At 52.5% G+C, this 21589-nt stretch overlaps 1 protein-coding gene across 12 annotated transcripts in view; it reads right to left on the bottom strand.

Annotated features, from left to right (window-relative positions):
- ATP2B2 (ATPase plasma membrane Ca2+ transporting 2) overlaps positions 1-21589 on the bottom strand; it is a 302671-nt gene that overhangs the window by 65156 nt on the left and 215926 nt on the right. For all 12 annotated transcript variants that reach the window (XM_017501478.2, XM_017501485.2, XM_017501486.2 and 9 more), the window contains 3 exons: positions 19581-19778; positions 11075-11332; positions 9930-10055 (listed from right to left, as the gene is read on the bottom strand). In XM_017501478.2, coding sequence (XP_017356967.1) covers positions 9930-10055; positions 11075-11332; positions 19581-19778 — 582 coding nt within the window. The remainder of the gene's footprint in view (positions 1-9929; positions 10056-11074; positions 11333-19580; positions 19779-21589) is intronic.

Raw genomic sequence — 21589 nt, 5'->3', positions numbered from 1 at the left:
GTTGTTACATATCAGCATTAGACAGATGCTGAGAAACTGAGGTCTTATGGGGGGTATCACTGGAGACTCTTCAAAGGAGAGCAAGGAATATACTATGTTGTATTCACAGAGAGCAGTAACAGCCACCCAAGCTGACCTCTGTAGAACACCTACTGTGTGCAGGGCATGTGCTTCCCTTCATGCTCAATGATCTCATCTAGTCCCTAAACTGGAGGAAACTGAGGCTCAGAGTGAAAGGCGGCCTGCCAAGTCACTCTGCTGGTGAGGGGCAGAGCCTGGACTGGAACTCTCTGCTGTCCCCGAGCCTGTTGTCTTTGTTACCTTCCACTTTGCTCCCAGGGAACAAGGCCCTCACATTCTGGTCTGAGACACATCAGTAGAAAGGTTAGCTGGAAATGAAAGCATTGGTTCTCTGGCTTAGGTGGCAACCGAGAGGCTGCTCCCCACCTCCCAAGCCAAGGCAGGATGGAAAAAGATGCAGGGGGCCAATTTCCACCCAAGATAATCAGAACCCCAAATCACCTTCTAATCTAATCACTCCCATCGCAGCAAGGAGCTGGCAGCTCTACACCCACATCCGGAGGCAGGGAGGTGGGAGGAGGATGCCAGACAGGGGGCTAGGCATAGTGTGCTCCCTGCCCAGCCCTGGAAAAGCCCCAGGGTGTCCTCCAGAGCCCAGCAATAGCCAGGGCAGGGGAGATGGGGCATCCACAATCCCCCAGTCCTCCTTCCCTCTGTGCTCTGGTGCCCTCAAGCCTCTGCTCTTACCTGTGTCTCCCCAGCTCCAATTCCCTCTCTGAGGGTTTGGAGGGCTTCCTGAGGTCAAACCGCTTCAATCAGCACTCCCTGGATGAGACCTCAGCCTTCTTGGGCCCTGGACACCGAGTCCTGTCTCGTGGCCTCTGCCCTTGGAGCGTGTGCAGCTCACTGGCCCTTGGTGTCAGCCCCCTGGTCTTTGCTCACAGTGACCACATGAATGCCTTTCCCTCACCTCTTGCTCAAAGCCTCCTCCACAGGATAAGTGGCCTTCCCCTTGGGTGCCCTCCTGACTCCCACTAGGGAACTTCACCTGTCTCCTCTGAACTACCCGCAGTCTCCTCTGGGGGTACTTACAGGCCTGGCTCCTCCTGACCATGAGCCCTCCGAAGGCGGGGTCTGAGTGGGAGTGTCCTCTGGGTCTTCCCTGCACAGCCGGGTTTAAAGCTGCAACTCCAGCACAATTTTTTGTACTATTTTGAACTTTCCAGGGTGGGCGTTACGTTTATAATTGGAAATACTGACACCTCTAATAAATCACCTTTATGTTTTGCGGAGGGTCACATTCATCCCAGCTGTATCCCCTCCTCCCATACCTCATTGGGCTGTGCCCTCTCCTCTCCCAAGCCCTCCTGCCAGGGAAAGACTCCGAAGGACTGGGACATTCCCTAGGCCATTCCCCTTGGGCTCCACAAGTCCCCTGCAGAGGGCAATGCTTAACATCAGGGCAGAGGGAATTAACGGCAGAGCAACAGACGTCCAAGTCAAAGGGCAGTGGGCTAAGCCTCTCAAAGGACGACCGCAGGGTTTTTGGGTAGGGGCAGAGGTGGGAACCCCCTGGGGATGGAGGCCCTGATAGGGCCTTGTGGGACCTCACTGTCCACAATTCCTTGGGCAGCACTCTGTAGCCTCCACCTCCTCTAACTGCCCATGGAACCCTTCAGAATACACAAGCACGGGGAGGGATAGAGAGCAAGCCCCAGACTGGGAAGATAGCACCTGGAACCTGGTGTCTAATTCTGATTGCTGTGTGACCTCTCCTCGCTGGACTTCAGGTCTGTGATCTGTAGAGTGGGAAGGGAGCTGGCTTAGGTCACCACATCTCAGCGATAGTGTCTCGACACCCTGTCCGAGAAAGACCAGCCTACAGCACGTCCTGGGTAGGGTAGACAGCTACATTCTGGGAAGAAGAGAGTATGGGGGGAGCAGCAGAGGCCTGCGTGGACAGAATGACCAGATGGCACCCCCTCACCCCCAGCTCCACAGTCCTTCACTGGACGGACAGACATGGTGGGGTGTCAACTTCACACTAGGCTCTGGGGCTTGCAGGAGGGGCCCCCTGTGGTCCCTGCCTCTAGGAGCTCACAGTCTAGCTGGGTTCAAGGAGAGCAGATAGGCACACAGATCCATAGCAATGCAAGACCAAATCAAGCCAAGGACATGGTAGGCCGGAGGGAGTACAGCCAGGCAAAGGTGGGAGGTGGCCCAGTGTGATGGCAGTGGGTGAGGAAGTGCCTGAGGGGAGGGCGACAGAGTGGAGTCTTTGCTTGGTGTTCAATAGGGAGCCACTGAGAGTATCTTTGGCTGGAGGGGGAGGAAGGAAGAGAATATCTTTTGAGCATTCCTGATGTGCCAAGTCCCATCTGAGCCACTTTTTGCTCAGCTGCCACAGTCTGTGAGGTGGTCAGCCTCACCCCATTTCACAGATAGGGCAGCAGCTCAGGGAGTCATCTCTGCATTCAGCCCAGGAAGGCAGAGCTAGGATGGGAGCTGGTATGCGGCTCCAATCTTGTGCTCTTTCCACCTTGTGGATAAAGATGGCGGGAGAGTGGTCTGGGGCAGCCCGAGGAGTGAGACGGAGGCTGGAGCGTGGTGGGGAGCTGCCAGCCATCCCATGGGTGGGAGGAGAAGGGAGCCCAGGCTCAGGGGGCACTGTGGTTTCTGCAGATGGGACTGTCCGTCCTCTCCTTCCCAAGCTTCTGTCCTGGTCCTGTGGAGGGGATGTTCCTTGGTCTCTGACCTGGCAGAAGAGAGTGGCCAGGACCTTTCCAGCTGCAGGCTCAAAGCTCATCCTGGCCTTAGGCCTGTCCTGAACAGCAGCAGGTGGCTCTCCCTTGCCTTGAGTTGGTCTAGATGGTGGCAGTCTCGGGGTCAAAACCTTCTGTGGTGGCTTGTGGGGTATGCTGGAGCCACAGGTAGCAGAACTGGGGGGCCTCCTTTTATAGAATGGGGTTTCTGAGCCCAGAGAGGGTTAATGACTGAAGTGGCAGAGAGTGTAAGACAGTAGGGGCTGGAACCTAGGGTCCCCTGATCTCCTGGGTGTGACCTTCCAGGCCTCTCTCTGGACAGGTAGAAGGGAGAGATCATCTCTTCTAAAAGGGTTCCTTCAGTGGGGAGAGGCTGTGAAGAAGGGATGGAGGCCATTTCTGGGGACTATCACCTGCCTCCAGGCACAAGCACAAAACAAAGCCAATATGACTCCCGGCCCAGACACAGTTCTTCCATTATTATTGTTATTAATGCAGTTAATGACACACACTCACAGAGCACGAGGTAGTAGGCAAAGTGTCCTCCTCACAACAGCCCTGTGAGGTAGGTTTTAGCGCAAGCTCAACCTCCAGCCCCTCCGCCCACCACTTTCTGGCTCAGAGAGCTTGAGGGATGGCCCAGGATCACACAGCTGTGAGTGGTGGAGCTGGGACTTGAACCCGTGCTCTATCCACTACACCCCACTGCCTCTCATGGAGAAGAGGCAGGGTAGTGTAATGGAGAGAGTGCGGGCCGAGTAGCAGACTGGGCCTTCTGCAGTCACGGTGTCGTCCTAGGCTCCCTGGAGGCGGTGGCAGTGGTGGCAGGTCCGGCTCTCCCGTGCCTGGCTTTCTGCTTGGTGGGGTGGGCAGCAGGCACTGGGATGTGGGCAGAGTCTCAAGAGGGTTTACCGATGTCCTGCAGGACCTCATGCTGTTAGCGCTCTGGCTGGCAGGGGGAAGGGGGGAGGGTGTGTCAGGGTCTTGCAGGGGCTGAGCCATTGGGCCAGCTGGAGCCAGGCCTTGCTGTTTTTTGAAGACAGCTTGGCTGTCCTGGCCCCCTGGCTCCAGCCCCTTCCACTGCCACACTGATGGCATCTAGTCTAGCCCTGCATTTCCCAGTGGAAGTTACTACAAGGTGCTTCGAAAAGGCCACACTGGTGGGAAATAAAATCCATACAGTCTTTGGAGGCAAGCTCCTCTATGCAGGCTATAGGAAGAACCCGGGGCTGGCGTCTGGCTCCCACCCTGCCCTGCCCTCTGTGGGGCCTTACACTTCTGCTCTGGGCCTCAGTTTCCCCAGCTGCAAATTGGGATAAGACCAGGGTCCTCTAGGATCATTGAATCCCCTGAAATGCTGCAAGATCAGGAGTCTGGGCATCTGTTCCTTATAAGAGGGATCACTGTGGAACTCTCACAGAAGTTCATGACGTGGGAGGGTTTAAAAAGCACTGGCTTTCCACAAAGACAATGAAAAGATGAGGTGCTGATCCATTAGGAAGGAGACCAAAGAGGCAGGATGTCCCAGAGGCATGCAGGGCCCCACATGGATCCTGGCCTGCAGAATGCTGCAGGGACAACTGGTGGAATGTGAATATGGATGGCACAGCAGGTAATGGTACTGCATCAAGGTCAAGTTTCCTGAACTGATGGCTGTGTTGTGGTTATGCATGAGAATATCCTTGCTCTTGGGAGATACACCTGCAGCATCTAGCGGGAGACGGCCACCACATCTGCATGATGAGGAGAGAGTGAGATTTGTCAGAGACCAAAGTGGGCAAAAGGTTAGCAACAGCCAAATCAGAGTGAAGGGCATGCCCGTATTCTTTGTACCATCCTTGCAACTTTTCTGAAAGTTTGAAATTATCTTAAAATACAAAGCAAAAAAATAGGCCTAGGTTTCAGTGTTTGCACTCTAGGTCCCACCCATATGTGGCTTGATCCACTGGGACTTTAAAAAGTGGGAATTTCTTGCCAATACTTAAACATCGAGAGCTTGAGCAGGAAAATGTGGATTTCTGGCTCCTCTTGCAAAGCCAGCACTGACGTCAGACCAGGCCGGTGCTTCTGCAGGCAGCAACAGGAAGCAGCTGCGGTCTGGGTTTGGCACCTGTGCTCTCCCTGCCTGGCCCTGCAGACACAGGAGTTTGCAATTTCCGAACATTTCTACTCTGTCTTGTCTGAAGATACACCAGACACAAGCTTGTGTCTGCTTGTCTGTCCTTGGCAGGTAGGAAAGCAGGGGGAAACCTGCTTGCTCTCTGGGATTTCTTTGGTGCCCTGAGTATTGAGGTCATCTGAGTCTTCCTGAAGGCTGGTCTGCCCTCACTTGTCAGATGGGAAAACTGAGGTTCTGAGGGGCAGAGGCCACAGTGGGAGCCATTGGAGGGCCGGAACCTGGGTGTTCTGTCTCCAAATGCCACGTTCCTTCTATGCCATATAGCACCTCCCACCTACAGGGTTTGTTTGCAGAGGACAGTCACATGTGTGCATGTCTGTGGTCCCCACAACAGCCCTGTGGGGTAGGCAGTGGGGGCCCCACCAGCTCCCCCATTCCACTGACACAGACACAGAAGCTCAGAGAGCTGAAGGGACCTGTCCAGCATCATGGTTAGACCAAATGACCAGAACTGAGTGTTTTCTGCCCTTTTCTAAGCTGAACCAATGCATGAGATGACACTAGGGCTTTCTGAACCACCATAAGGACCCCACAAGTGCCCCCAGCCTAGTCCCTCTGTGTTCCTCAAGTATCACCAGAAGCCCAGCAAGGCCTCCTTGCACATGTAAAGGGCCTATGGTATCTGGTCGTGCACAAAAAAAACAGCATTCAAATGGCTGTTATATAGGGAATTCAGAACATGGGAAGAAACGAATCAAGGAACACCCCCTGGGGAGGCAGGCTGCTGCAGGCTGAAGGCGGGAAGGAGTTGGATCATGGAGAGGAAGGAGGTAGCCCAGGGAGGTGGGAAAGGGGAGACACTGAGATGAAGGATGAGAGGGGGAAACGGACATTTCTGGAGGTTCCACATTTCAACACAACCTCATGAACTGGGGCTACGATCAGAAACGGGGAGAAGCTTGTTGAGGGTCCCTGGCTAAGGAGGGTAGAAGTGGGACTGGAAGTCAGTCTGTCTCACCCCGACTCCAGGCCCCACCTACGGGATGGGGAGAGGGACCAGTCCATCTTGAGCTTCCCTGTGCAGCACTGTGCTGGGGATCCACCCACAGCACATCATGAATGACACTCCTATTGTTCTCCCAGGGAAATGGGCTCAGAGAAGTGAAACCACGTGCCCAAGGCCACACAGCAAGTTCACTTGAGAGCTCAGGTCCTGTTCAGCCCAGCCTGACGCTCTGCTCTTTCTATCACACTGCACAGCTTCTCCCCATTCGCTCTGCAGAACAGAGCCTAAGGTATGTGGGGCCCAGGGGAGAGCTGGGCACAACCTCCTGAGAGCTTCCAGCTCCGAGCTCCGGACTGCTCAGACCTGTGTGGGCAAGAGGATTGATGCAGAAACACATCCTGGTAGTGTCATCTATCTGCATGTGGCCAAGAACAGCAGGGCCCGTAACAGTGAGACCGATGAGATCTGGTTGGGTGGTGGGATGGTGGATGAATTTTGTTCTTTATTTTATTTGAGATATTTGTGCAGTGCAAAACTCAGTCACCATGACGAGGTTGTGCCTGTGTGGACCAAGCACGAAGTAGAGTGTCACAGGCTAAAAGTGGGTCCCAGGTGGTCAGGGGGTGACTGCCACAGGGCAGTGGTGGCCAGGGAAGCCTTCATGCAGGAGGTGGGGATTGAGCAGATGGGAAGGAGTTAAATGGGCAAAGAGGAAGAAATAAGACTAGGAAGAGAGGACAGGCTCAGCCAAGGCAGACTGAAGGGAGCAAGACAAAACAGATAGTAGTAGAGGCAGAGTGAGAGATGGGGCATGGTAAATGTACTTTCAGGGCTAGGAGGGGTGCTGAACGCAGTGCCCACTCAGTGGGCCACTCTCCAATATCCCCACTCACAGCCTGTCCACGCCCTGCTCATAGACAGTCAGTGACGGGGAACTCACTACCTTACAGGCAGCCTCTTTTGTCCAATAATGGTTCTGACTGTTACAGATTTCTCTTTCCAATTACACTGCTTGCTAAGGAGCCAACTATGTCTCTTTCTCGGTTTCTCCCATGAATTTGAGCCGAGCCACACTCCCTTCCCCTGCTGACCCCACGCAATTGGATTTCAGGGCTTCAGGCTCACCATGGAGCTCCACTTTCTTCCATCTGGTTCATCCTGTGTCCTGTGATCATCTTTCTGTATCCTGACTCTTGCTTTCTTTTTGCCACCCTCCCTGCACTTGTGGGCTCTGAGAGACTGATGGGAAGACTTTGCACATTGCAACAGGACAGAGCCCCGGGAAAGGCCACTAGAAGTCGTCCACCAGATTACCAGCAACCCAAGAGCCGGCACAAACCCACCGAGATCTCCAGGCTCCCGCATGCCCCTCTCCTTCCTGCCCACAGCGACATCCTGGAGACCTTGACTCATGTCTCCTGACATCCAGAGCCCCCAGGCCTACTCTATCTACGCAGGCTTCCAGCCAGATGAACAGATGGAGACCAAGGTCGCTGGTTCACTTGGGCTCGGAGGGCCTGCAGTGGCTTCTTGGGGTCACCCTTTTTCATCTCAGTGCCCACAGACCACCCTTCCAAGATGACTGGGAACCCTGCCAAGACCAATGCCGACCCCACAGCTCAGGCTTCACAGGATTCGCTGGGATCCCTGCTGAGACGTGGAACACCTTCTGTCTGTCTCTGGTCCCCTTGTTCTTCCCCACTACGGGGTGAGCTCCCTTCTGAGTCTCCAAGGGCCTGCAAGCCTCAGCTCTCCTGCAGGATCTGTCAGTCTCCTGGGACTTCTGGTCTCCCTGGGGACATCCCGGCCTCTCCAAGTTTTGAGGCTTCTTGACAGGGAGTTGGCACACACAGCCAGAGAGCTCTCCAGGCTCTCCAGAGCACCTCCTCACTCCCCACTTCTGCTTCTCGTTCTGAAATCTTCTGCTCCCATCCTCTGCCTTCAGCATCATCTTATTTTTGGCACTTCTGTTCCCACGGGGCCCTCCTGCCCCTGCCACCCTGTGACTCACTCCAGGTTGGCTGGCTGGGTTCCCATGCATCTCTGCCCGTCATGTCTTTTCTAGGGTCTCTCTGCACCTGTGCCCTCCTCCTTGGCTGGTTTGTGATGCTGTTGGACCAGTGATTCTGAACACATTCTCTCTCCAGCCTCCTGCCAGCATCCTCCCCTCTTCCCTCTTCTCCAAACTGCCTGAAGTTTCCATGCCTGCCCTGGGCTTCCACACAACCAGAGGACTCACCTGGCCACTGCCCCCAAGGATGCCCTGTCTGTCAATCACTTCATTCCAGAGGGAAGAACCAGGGCCACAGGGCCGTGACCATTTATTGAGCTCTCATGTGGCCCTATGTTCTGAGAGGTCATTTGAGACTTTCTGTGGTCTCTCAGTGAGACCCCAGGGGCTTTGCACTTGCTGTCTCTCTGCCTGGAATACTTTCTCTTCTCAATATTCTGATTTTAGGTCAAATGCAACCTCTTCAGACAGACCTTCCCTGACCAACTCAGATTCTTGTGCCTTTCCTGCAGGTCTCTGTATCTCATTATCATGATGGAACATCTTCATCTGACTTACCATTATCTGAAGTTACCTTACATGTTTGCTTGCTTGCTCCTTTATTGGTTCTCTCCTTTACTAAATTCTAAGCTCCAGGACAGCAGGGACCTTGCTTGTTCCCTTAACCAGTGGCACATAGTATATGCTTAACAAATGCTGGTTAAATAAATGTTGGATAAATAAACGCCCCCACTTCTATTCTCACTCTTACCATCCTGCCCCGCAGACCTGTTCTTATTTCCAGGACATTCCACACTCTGTCAGACCTCTGTGCCTTTGCACGTGGTTGCCCCTACTAGGAGAGCCCTTTCTCTACGATTGGACTTGGAAAGCTCCTATGCATCCTTTAAAACCCAGCTCAATGGCCTCTCCTCCAGGGAGCTCTGCTCCTTCCTTGGCTTTCTCACAACAGCTGCCTCACACCCCTACTGTGGGATTAGCTGTTGGTAGGCCTAAACCCCCAAGGCCATTCAGGCTGGGGGCTCCCATGGGCAGGGGCTGGGCTTGAAACACTGGTGGGTCGGGCTGGAGATGGTCCCAACACTTGGCCTGAGTGCCCAGAGCAGCTTTGCAGAGGGTGTTTGCTGAGCACTGCTGGACACGAAAGACTTTTGGCTGTCCCTGTGAAAAGGGGTCTCACCTGGCTGGTGTCTCACCCCTGCAGGGTCTCCCCACCCCTTCCCTACCCCTGTAGCTGCCAGAGTGAGCTTGTAAAAATGTAAACATGATCAGCTCACCGCTTAAAACCATTCCAGAGAATCCCCATCACACTGGGAATACTTTCCAAACTGCTGACCATGGCCCATGAGGTCTGACCTCTGGCCTCTCCACTCTCTCTATTTCACTGCAGCCTCCAGCCAGACCTGCCTCTGGGCTTTCGCCCCTGTGGTTCCCTCTGCCTGGTGTGCTCTTCCTCGGATAGCCACAAGGTCAGCTCCTCCTCACCACCCACACTCAGTGCACCTTGTGCCCCATTTCTTTTCTTCACATGCTTCTCCCAAAAGGAATTTTCACATCGCCTCCCTGCTCCTCACTTCGCCACAAGCTCCCAGGGCTGGGCCTTCCCTGCCTCACTCACTGCCGCAGCCCCGTGCCTGGACCCATTACTGGCACACAGTCAGTGGCCAGAACGCTTATCACCTGACTGATTCTCATCTCTGATGAGAGTGGGCTTTAGTGTTCAGCTTTTTAGTACACCAAGTCACCAGGAGGTCAGTGCCATGAGGGCAGGGATGCTTTGTCCATTTTATTCACTGCAGTCTCCCCAGGGCTCGGGCTGCTGAGTGCACAGTAGGCTCAATGTGTGTTTGCGAGGGAAAAGGAAGGCAGTTCTCACTTGGGGCTAAGCTGGCTGGAGATACCAGAGCCAAGGATAAAAGTCTCTGAGTCCCTTCTACCTCATGAAGGGGACACACAGGCATTCCCTGTGCATGGCGACAGGAGTGAGCCCAACAGCGGGCTGAAGCTCACCTGACAGCAGCATGGGGTCCTTGTCCACAGACTTGCGCACCTGGTCAGACTCTCCGGTCAGGGAGCTCTCATCAATCTTGAGGTCATTGCCCTGGATGAAGAGGCCGTCGGCAGGGAGGAGGTCACCTGGCAAGAGGAAGGGCAGGGGAGTCAGCAGGCTCTCAGCTGTCTAGAAGGCTCCTCCTCGGATAGTTCCCTTAGAGGTATGATTTCCACGGAAGGTTTGCCATCGGGGACAGAATGCTTAGAGCTCCCAGGGTGCGGGAACCAAGATGGTGCCCATAGAAGGCCCATGTGCAGCTCAAGACTGGAGCTAAGGTGCACAGCACAGGCCTGGAGGGCTGAGGCTGGGCCCCTGCCACCCTCACTCAAGCGGGCATGTACTTTATGAAGTGTTTCTCTCAACCTCGCTTGGACTGGGAGTGCAGATCTCCCAACAACTCATTCTTCTTTGGTCTCAGTTATGGTTTGGGGAAATGTTTTGGAAGGAACCAGTCTGTTTTGGCTGGGTTGATAAGACCCCAACCAAGTCACATTGTCAAGGGGAAATCAAGCCCTTTAGGGCAGAGTGAGGAGGGGCACTCAAACCTCTCCCCTAACTTCTGCCTCAACTTACCCAGGACATATCTGGCTCAAACTCCCTTTGGTGCCAGCCTGCCTGTTTTCTCCATGGCAGTAGCACAGGCCCAGAATATCCACTTACCTACTTACACTGTCTCCAATGTCTCCTCTAGCCCAACAACCATCCATGAACAGCCAAATCAGGGATGGGAAATAGAGTTCATCTAATAAGCCCATTCTGAGTATTAGTGGTTGTTGTAGTGCTGTGCTGAGAAGGCTTCTGAGGCCATATCCAGGCTCTGAGCTGTGACTGATTCGTAGTGACTGCTACGGGTGGAAGTTTGGAGAATGGCAGCACACGTGCCATGTATTTGTCATTTCTGATTTAAATGGATTCTGGGATTGTACCTCCTCCAGGAAGTAACCTTCCACCTCCTAAAGGATCTCAGAAGACATCTTAGCTTGGGATCAAACTTCAGGAATGCACCCCCTTCCTTGAGCCAGTCTCTTTGCATCAGCCTGGCCTGTCCCACCTATGCCCAGAATCCAGCTTTAGAACCTGCCTCTGTGGCTGGGACACTTACCATATTTGACCTGGGCTATGTCCCCAACCACGATCTCAGCCACAGGGATCTGGACCACCTGGCCAGCCCGGACCACGGTGAACTTCTGTTCCTGCTCGATGCGGCTCTGCAGGCCCCGGAACTGTTTCTCTTTGCTCCAGTCATTGAAGGCCGTGACCAGGACCACACAGATGACTGAGAGGAGAATGGCAGCCCCCTCGATCCAGCCCGCCTCTGCCTCTCCTTCATCCTCTGCCCCACCCTGGGCTGTTGCGCATCCTGGAAAACCAGACAGAAGCAGGCAGATTGAGGTGAGCCAGGCAGGAGAGGCCTCATGACCTGGATTTATAGCCCAGTTCTGGCAAGTAGCAAGTGTTAAGAATCAAAGGATAATTATCCACTTATTCAATGTGTCTGGGTACCAAACCCTGTGCAGAGTGCTTCACATGGATCATCTCACAGGGAACTCACACTGCCCATTTCACAGATATGGAAGCTGAGGTTTCTCAGAGAGGTCAAGTGACTTGTCCAAGCTATGAAGGGCAAGTAGAAAGCCAGAATGTGAACCCAGGCAGTCTGCGTTCAGAACCCACAGTCTTAGCCTCTGAAGTTTTCTGCCTTTGTTCTAGCTGTGAAATCTAGGGCAAATGACTCTCTTTCTGAAACTCATTTTCTCATCTGCGTAAAATGGGAAGAGTATTCTTTATCTTGGGCACTATTTTGGGAGCTGAAATTTAATGTGGTAAAGTTCATGGACGCTATAGCACAGACAAGACACAGAGGAGAGAAAGGGAGAATTTTCTCTAATTGATGAGAAAAGACAAGGAATTTTTTCTAATTCATGAGAAAAGAGAAAAAGTGAGTTTTTTTTCCCCACAGAATAAATGCAACCATATTGCATGTGCCTTAGAGTCTGAAAAGGCGGTTTTGCCGATGTCCCCTTCTGCTGTAGGAGTCTCATTACATTGCCCAGGCAGGTTGGGAAGACGAGCTGGTTCTAATTCTGTTGCTGCCTCTGTATGATTTTGGACAAGTCATTGCCCTTCCCCAGCATCAGTGGCCTCATCTGCAAAACAGGATCACTGAAACTGCCTTCCAGGGCTCAGGGAGAGGAAGATGGAAGCTCCTGGCCAGAGTTCAGTACACAGGAGGTTCTAACTCAGTCCTTGTCAGACAGCTGAGGAGTGAGCCCCACTCCACAGTGAGGACGCTGATGCTTGAGCTGCAGGCCGCCTGTCTGACCTACAGGGATCCTGCACCCCACACCCTTGCACCACTGTGCCCCTCCCCAGTCTAGACCCCCAAAACTCTCAAGGTCTGCCAGGCCCACAGGGTGAACAGAAAAAGAAGAGCCCAGGCACATCTTATCTGAAGCCGTCAGACCCAAAGGTAGGTCCTACCCATGTGATGCTGGGACTAAGGCCTTTCCACGCCTCTCTCTCATCTCCACAAGGATCCTGAGAGCAAGAGGGGGAGGCTTAGGAGGTGAGGTACCACAGCCAGGCCAGGACATGCCCAGGCCTTCACTTCCCCTGGGACCGGGGGAGTGGCCATTTCCATGGAAAGGAATCTCCAGGAGATTCTGACCATCCTTCCTGGAAAACTCAGTGCAGTTCCCCTCCACGGGTGCCAGGTGGGGCTCTGGACAGCTTGCAAGGCCTGCTGTGCACCCAGCATTAACGCTAACCCTCAAGCTGGCTGAGAGACGGGTGGCGGTTCAGAGAGAAGCAGACACTTACCTGGGGTCACACAGCAGATAATGGGGTTTGAATCTGGGTCTGGAATCTGACACCAGACCTGGCCTGTTCACTCTCCCTGAGCCCAGCAGCCCCCTCTGCCATGTGTTTGCCAAAGATTCATGGCTGAACATCTGGAAATCCAAGTCTGTCTCAAGGAACAGAGAACAGAAGCTTCAAGAGACCCCAGTGGAAGCTTCTGGAAAGCCAGGGGTCAGAATCAACATGACAAGAAGGCCAAGTGGCACTCAAGGAATGTTCATGGGCTTTCGGCTCCTGAGAAGGTCGAGCCCAAGCCTGGGGAGATACGGACTCACTGCGGCCCAGCTGCATGTGCATTGGAAATTTCCAGGTCTTACACTGAACCAGCTGTTCCCTTCGGGCCCGTAAACAATGCCATCATGTGGGGTTCCCAAAGCCACCTTTCTCCCCCCTTGGGAGTTTCAGACTTTTCTAGTAATTTTAAACTGCTTAGTAGGACCCGCCTTGGAGTAATGGTAATCATAATTGTGCTAATGGTAACCAAGTTTGAATCCCAGCTGCGCTAACTGCTGTGTGCCCATGAACTTGCTATGTAACCACTGTGCCTGCTTTGTTTTGTTTTTGCTCCTCTGCAAAATGGCAGGCTCTCTCTCATGAGGCGCTTGACAGGATTAAGAGAGAGACTTCGTGTAAAACACCCACTGCAGTGAGCACACAGTAAATGCTCAGTTAAAGCTGGTGCTTCTTACTTTCCAGTGTGTGGGTGAGCATTATCGCTCAAGTTCCACAGCCTGGCTTTATGAAGCCCTGAGGCCCACATTACAAAGGGGCTCCTGCTGGATTTGAGTGACATATGATGATGGGAGGAGAGGAACTGGGGAATGGTGCCTCCTGTACCACCATGAAGACACCATAGAGACCCCAAAGACTAGGAAACACATGTGAACCTTGCTAAACAGAAACCCAGAACATGGAAATGCATTCTCTTTGGGGCTTAGGGGCACGGAGGGGGAAGAAGTGGGATTATAAAGCCTCATGCTGCATTTTACAAGATTTTTGTTATTCCCTGCCCCTTGCTGTGTGCTCTGGAAATGGGAAGGCTGTTATTTCCCCTGCTGTGTGCTTCCTCAATGGGACCCTCATTAGAGTAGCTACTGGGGCATTTGGACACTTAAGACACAAAGTAAGCTTTCAGGCTCTGGAATCAGAAAGACCTAGTTTAAATCCAGTCTCTGCTGTGTGACTTTAGGTAAGTGACTTGGCCTCTCTCAGCCTCAGGTTAGACAGCTGTGAAGTGAGATAACCTCAGGGATTTGTGAGCTAAGGGCCTGACACCTGATAGATACATGATAAAAGTTGGTCCGCTCCCCTTTTCATGGGCTTTTTTCCCTGGACTGGGCTCTGAAAGCCAAGGGCACAGTGACTGAGTGGGATTTGTACCCTGTTTCAACTTCCAGCCCTACCTGCTGCCCTTGCTGACTCTATACCAAGGAACCCTCAGAGAGCACTCACTCTGCCAGCAAAAGCCAGTTAGCTTTTATCTCCTGAGAACTGTCTGATGGTCACATGGGTGCCCTGGGATGGATAGAAAGTGGGAGTGCAGATCACTGGGGTAGGGATTTGGCCATCTGGAAGCTGTCTGACCCTAGGAACAACTCCTGCTGCCCCTGGAACAATTAAGAAGAGAATCGGAAGGGGAGGGAAGAGGGGAGCAGGTGGGTCCTGCTGAGATCTCCTCTGGGGCTCCCTTGGACTGGGGCAGGGACAGGATCTGGAGATTGTGGCCATAGGGTCCAGGGAACTGCAACTGCTCTCCCTGGACCTAGGGCTGTAGGGGGTGTGGCCTCTCCCCGTCTGTACAAGCTTGGGTACCCACTTGGCCTCTCTGGGCTTGTCTGCATGTTCACCAGTAAAATGGGGAATCTGCCTCCCAGGTGGCTACCAGGGCCTGATATCCAACAAAGATCCTCCAAACTGGTTGAGCCATAAACATTTTCTGAGCACCTACTATGTGCCTGTCACTCTGTTGGCACTCTGGCACTAGGGGAGTTGTCACCAGCAGGGGTAGGGGCAGTGAGTGTGCCAATCCTAGCCCTGACATGAACACGCTGTCTGACCTAGGATAAGTGTCTCTCTGCAGCACCCACAGCCCTGCCACAACTGCTTTCTCAGTGATGAGTATGAGATAAGACCTTCCCAAGGTGACGCACCAGGAAGTGATATAGCCAGGACTCAAAGCAGGCTTCCTAACTTTAAGTTTGGGGATGCTTTTATCCTCCTCACTCCTGCTCATCAGGGGGCATCCAGCCCACCCTGGCCCAGCTTGGCCCAGTGGTTTTAGGGAAAAAGATGAGATGAAGCACGGGGCAGTGCCCCAGCAGTTAGGCATTAGGTAAAACTAGACAGTGTGTACAGACAGCAACAGTGTCACCGCTGGACAAGGGCCCTGCGGTCACTCAGCAAACACAGTCATGTGCCGGGTAAGGTCATTTCTGTTAGTGGCAGACTGCATTTACCACAGTGGTCTCGTAAGATTATAATACTGTATTTTGACTGTACCTCCTCTATGTTTAGATACCAAATACTCACCATTGTGTTACAGCTACCTACAGGATTCAGCATGGTCACATGCGCACAGGTGCCTAGCCTAGGGGCAATGGGCTGCACCACACAGCTCAGGTGTGTAGTGGGCTGTGGTATATCGTACCACGATGTTGGTACGACGATGAAATTGCCTTAGAACATGACATGTCCCTGTCGTTAAGTGACATATGACCGTATCTACTAACCACCTACCATGGGCCAGGTACAGTAAGAAACCCATGCACTCATTGCATGTGTGACTAATTCCACCTGTCACCATTGCCAACGACCAGGCCTGTCTTACGGAGGGAGAAGGTGAAGCCTGGGCAGGGGCAGTCACTTGCTGGGGAGTTGCTGAGCCTGGATTTGAACCCACATCCCTCTGGGACCCCAGCCCCCACTTTGTCATATGCTAAGAGCAGGCCTCCCTCTCTGGAAGATGTGTCTTCTGGTGGGGGGAGGTCGGCCTTATAGTGCTGCCACCATGTTGTATTCCTTTGCCTGCCCCCAGACCTGACCCTGGAATGGGTCCAGTTGTGTGTCTTTCATCCTTGGCTCGAGTTTGTCCCCAGTGCAGGAAGCCTGAGGCCTGACTTGGGGGCCCAGGCCGCAACTGTGGGTGAGTCCCCACCCTCCTCTCTCAGAGCGCCAGTTCCCTCACCTGCCAGGTGGGGTGGGGGTAGGGATGTCGTGTACCTGGCTAGCATCGGAGCTCAGGGCTGAGGATGTCCATTCCAAGGCACTTAAAATAATGGCAAGTGATAAATAAAACGGAATGAGTTCAAACACAATGTGGACACCGGGGATTTGGTGAAGCTGCTGGTGGAGTGTCGTCCGGCCTTCCTATGGGCGCCAGGTTATAAATAAGCCCCCTCCCTGCCTTCCTTCTTCCTTTCCTCTTCCTCCTTCCCTCCAGCCTTCTCCCTTTCCTTCCTTCCTTCTGCTGACAGGCCAGCTTTGCTCCTTCTGTAGAACTTGAGTTTGTTTTGTGCACGGGGCTGCCTGCCCCCTCGAAAGGAAGGCTCTCTGCCTGACTCAGGTCCTAACTCCTGGATCTTTAGACCTGAGGTGAAGGCAGACAGTGGGCCTCTGAGGACTCGACATAATAGGGGCTGGAGGCAAGGGTGACAGACACTAGGGCTTTGGAACCTCTGGCTCTAATAAGCTCACGCTGTCCACCTCTGCTTTGCTGTAGATGATACTAGAATTGCAGGGTGTTGAAAAGAATGTGGCCACTTTTCTGGAAATGGGGACTGATTGGCCACATGGGGAGTGACACCTGCTTCCTGAGGTTTGCTCAGGGCTCCATGCCAAGCGCTTTGCATTATTTTCTTCGATCCTCACGAGAGCTTCACAGGGCAGGTACTATCATTCATTGCATTTTATGGATGAAGACACTGAGGTTGGGCACATGGAGGGCCGCCTGGTTCCAGGGCCAGACAGGCAGAGCCAGGCCCTGTCCCCAGGCTCTGACCACCGGACTCTGGTGCCTTCCGGGATGTGGCAGCAGGTGTCAAAAAGAAATTGGGTGTATTATATGATTTCAAACAAAACTCCCTAGCATCAGAGCAATGGCATAATTTCAACACTGGCTGTTCAGGGAGGGCGCTGTTGGGGAATCTTTGGCCGAAAGTTCCTGGTCTGTGAAATGGGTGTGAGGGTTCACTGAGAACCCAGACGTAAAGCGCCCTGTGTACTGGTGCTCAGTTAGAGCTGCGCCCAGTTTCTGGAAGGCTGTGTGCAGGGAGAAGGGAGCCAAGAAGGCCACATAACTGTCCCTGTCACCTTCCCTGATGAAAGTGATGTCTCTCCCAGGGTGGTTGTTGTTTTTTTTCACTTGTTGACTGGGGATTGATGGAGCCTGAGCCTGATCTGGGGCAAAGGAGCCCTGGCAACACGGGAGGCTTGCAGCTGAGATTCAGGCCAGGGTGAGGGCTTCGGGAGAAGGAGTCAGGATGGTCACAAAGCCCAAGAATGTTTGATCACAGCGAATGTGGATTGTGTGTAGCTGCCTTTGACCAGGGCATGGCCTGAGCTAGTGCCCCGGCCAGAGGCAGGGAAGAGCCGGGGAAGCGCCAGATAGACTCGGGTTGAAAATGCTGCCCTACCGCCTATGGTAGTTTTGTGACTGCAGGCAAGTCCTTTCTCTCTCTGGGCCTTGGTTTCCGAATCTCTAATACGGAAGATTGGAACCACCTGTTTGGGGGTTTAGACGCTCCTCCTGGCACACATGAGGAGCTTGGTCCATGCTTCCCCTGCACCCCCTCCACCACCTGCTATCTAAGTTCTAATCCTGTACTGAATTGGGCTGTATGAGGCCATGTATCTGGGCTGACTCAGTCCTGTCCCTCTCTGAGGAAATGCAGCTGAGGGACAGGACCAAGGAGCCAGACCCCTTGGTCTGAGTCATGGTTCTGCTGCTTTTTATCTGTGTGCCCTTAGTAAGCCATTTACTGTCTCAGGGCCTTGGCTTCCCGGATAATAATAGCACCTACCTATAGGGTGTTGTGAGGATTGAGAATTAAATGGATTTCTATCATAATAGCTCCCAATGAGTGGTAGCTATAAAAATAGTGGGAAGTATTATCATCATGCGTTTGTGTTACACTCTTAGCTTTGTCCAAGCTTATTCCAGTCGCCACGTACTATCTACTTCCATATTTGCCATAAAACTTCTGCAAAGAAGGCATTGTGCATTGCTTATAATGTCCTATGTGACGGTTCATCCCAGAATTCTTGCCAAGAGAAATGTCATCTTCCTAAATACGTTTCCTCCTTGCTGACAATTTGAGCTATGCAAATCTGCCTTTTAGTTTTTAGTTTTATTTTTCATTTTAAAATTATTATTATTATTATTATAGAGATGAGGTTTCACCATGTGGCCCAGGCTGGTCTCGAACTCCTGAGCTCAGGCAATTCACCCGCCTCAGCCTACCAAAGTGCCAGGATTACAGGCGTGAGCCACTGCACCCAGCTTATTATTTTAAAATTCAGTACTTTTTAGTACATTCACAGCAAATCACCCTAATTCCCTTTCTGTCTTGGCTGCCAGGAACCCCAAGTCAGATTTAAATCTCAATCAGAACAGCAATTATAGCTGATTTCTTTGCTTCCATTCCTTTTCCATCTGGCTTTCTATTTGACTGCATCCTGTGAGATGTACCTCTCTTGGGTCTTTAAGCCCTTTATGGCAAGAGGTCATGTAAGAAAAGAAATCAACTTATTATTATGTATAGAATTGAGGTAGTTGGTTTAATAGACTTGGTTATTCAGTTTACTGGGCAATTTTGACTTGGGTGGGGCCAGGGCAATGGATGTTCAAGGGACCTCAGAGACTACCTTTCTATTTAGGGAAAATAAGGCCTATAATGTTATTTCTTATATGTTATCAACTTTTAATTTGCTTTTCTGAAGCTGTGAATATACTAGGGTTATCTATTTATGCAGCATATTCATTAGGAAATGTTGAATCATAACGAATCACAAAAAACTATTTACAATATCCTACTGATTGTAAAAGCAGATTATAAAACAGATCAGCCTGCACAGATGTCAGGGTCGCCCTTACCTGCGTGCTTATTAAAATCCAGCCGTCCCTGGACTCTGGAGAGAGAACCAGGCTCTCTTAGGATGGGGTCTGACACCAGTGCTTTCAACAGGCTCCACAGCAAAATCTGAAAACTCTTTATTAGCTGGTGACCTCCAGCAAGGTAACCCACTTTTCTGTGCCTCGGTTTCCTCATCTTTGTTTGTTTTTTTTTACATTTTTTATTTCCATAGGTTTTTGGGGAACAGGTGGTATTTGGTTACATGAGTAAGTTCTTCAGTGGTGATTTGTGGGAATTTGGTATACTCATCACCCAAGCAGTATACACTGAACCCAAGATTTCCTCATCTTTAAAATGGGCATAACCAGCCGCTACCTCAGGGGGTTGTCAGGATGACATCTCAGCCTAGGACTTGGCACGCTTGTAAGTGCTAAAAAATGCTCACTAAAATGATCACTGTTGCTGGTCCAACTCTTCAGCATTTCACATGGGGAAAACGGGGCTGAGGCCTGGCTCGGCCACCCACTGGCTGTGTTGACTATGCGTGGGGCCCTGCCCCTTGGGCCTCGGTTTTCTCCCCTGTAAGGAGAGGATTATTTGTGTGAGCCATGAGTGCCCCCGGTGTGGATGTGGTGGCCAGGTGTGCAGGGTGGGTCGTGGGTCCGAGGACCATCTTACCTTCGTTGCCCTCGCCAGGTGGGTGGTAGAAGGACAGCCCCAGGGAGATGATGGCGGCGATCTCCAGGATGATGAGCGTCACATCCTGCAGCGCCTCCCACACGAGCTGCAGGAAGGTTTTTGGCTTCTTTGGAGGTATAAAGTTTTGCCCAAAAATTTGCTTTCTCTTTTCCAGGTCTGGAGCGGTGCCTGGCAAACCTGCGGACAGACAGCAGGGAGATTGGCCTGGGGGCCTGGGAGAGACACAGGCGTGTTCTGGGAAGGTAGGGACAGAGAGGGAGAAATGGAGCAAGAAACTTGCAGGTAGCTGGTCCAGGAGCCCAACATCTCTTGGTGCTTTGGGTCCTAAGTGGGTTCCTGCCAAAAGCCAGAGACACCATGCAGTGGGTTGAATGGCAGCCCCCAAAATATATATCCACATCACGATCCCCAGAACCTGTGAATGTGACCTCATTTGGGAAAATATTCTTTGTTTTTGTACTTAAGGATCTCATGTTGAGAGCATCCAGGATTATCTGTCTGGACCCTAAATGCAATGACAGGTATCCTTACAAGAGACAGAGACACAGAGGGAAGATGGCCGTGTAAAAACAGAGGCAGAGATTGGAGTGATGCAGCCACAAGCCAGGAAACAGCTGGGACCACCAGATGCTGGAAGATGCAAGGAAGGGCTGTTCCCTGCTCTTCAGATGGAGGTGGCCCTGCTAACATCTGATTTCTGACTTCTGGCCTCGAGTCATAAGAGAATAAACTTCCCTTGTTTTAAGCCACACACTCAGTCTGTGGTCATTTGCTGTGGCAGCCCCAGGAATCGAATCCACACTCCTATAGCCACCTCGCACCGGCACCCTTCTTCCGCTGTTCCTCCTGTCGAATGCTACGCAGTATTTAGAGAAGAATCAGAAGCCACTGCCTGGATTAAAATCCCAGCGTGACAGCCTTAGCTCTCTAAGCCTCAGTATCCTCTTCTGTAATACGGATGATGGTTGTACCTAACCCATGGGTGGTTGTGCATATCACATGAGGTAATTAATGTCATCCATGAGCATTTATTGAGTACCTACTAAGTGCCTGGCACAGTTGCAGACCCTGGAAAAGGGCAGCCCACCAGACAGACGAGTGCCCACTCAGGAGCAGCCCTTACTGTGGATGCCTTGCAATGTGCTCGGAGTGTGCCTGGTGGACGTGCCGCTGACGCTGGTGGTTTCTCCTCTTCTGGACAAGGCAGTGAGGTATAGCCAGGTGCACCCCACATCACGTGGGGCCCAGACAGAGTGACAGGGGCCCACTTCCACCTACCATCTGCACTTCCAGATAATTCTTCCAGACTTGCAAGTCCACTCTCACACCCCTGCTCAAAGGCCTTGGAAGGCCGCTCAATGTCTTTGGAATAAAGCCCACGTTTCCCAGCCTGGTTCCCTGGCCCCCTCATCTGACCTGCAACCTGTGTCTGCAGCCTTGGCTTTCACCATGTGGCTTCCTCCCAGCAGAGCCAGGCCAGCACTTTGCCTTCCTCCTGCCACACTGTGACCATGCTGTGCCCTTCCCTGCTCTGGCACTGGCTACTGTTTGCCTGTCTCTACATCCCCTTCTAAACTCCCTGGTACCAGGGTATGGACAACCCACAATTGGCAAACCCCAGGTGTACCTGTACCTTGCAAGAGGGGCCTGGAAGGGTGAACCTCTCATGGAGGGAATTCAGGCATGTGACCAGGAGGGGTGTGGCTCTGGTAGGTAGGGCTCCCTCTGTCTACTGCCTGCTGTGCCCCTCAGAGGCTGGTGCTTCTCCTTGTTTCAGCCTTCCTTTCAAGCTGCTCATGTCACCCCAAGTTGCTGGTGTGCCATTTTATTTTTCCATAACAAGTGTCCCGTCACACTCCTGGGCCTTTGCTCCTGCTGTTCAGCAAACCAGGAGCAGCCTTTCCTCCACTCAGCACTATGAACACCCCTCAAGGGCCCCTGTTGGGCAGCTTCCCCTCCACCCCAGGTAGACAGTGGCCCTCTGCCCT

The sequence above is a fragment of the Cebus imitator genome, unplaced genomic scaffold, assembly GCF_001604975.1.
Source record: "Cebus imitator isolate Cc_AM_T3 unplaced genomic scaffold, Cebus_imitator-1.0 Scaffold281, whole genome shotgun sequence".
Lineage (NCBI taxonomy): Eukaryota > Metazoa > Chordata > Mammalia > Primates > Cebidae > Cebus > Cebus imitator.
The sequence above is the reverse complement of the archived record's forward strand: the minus strand, read 5'-3'. Positions and strand labels throughout refer to the sequence as shown.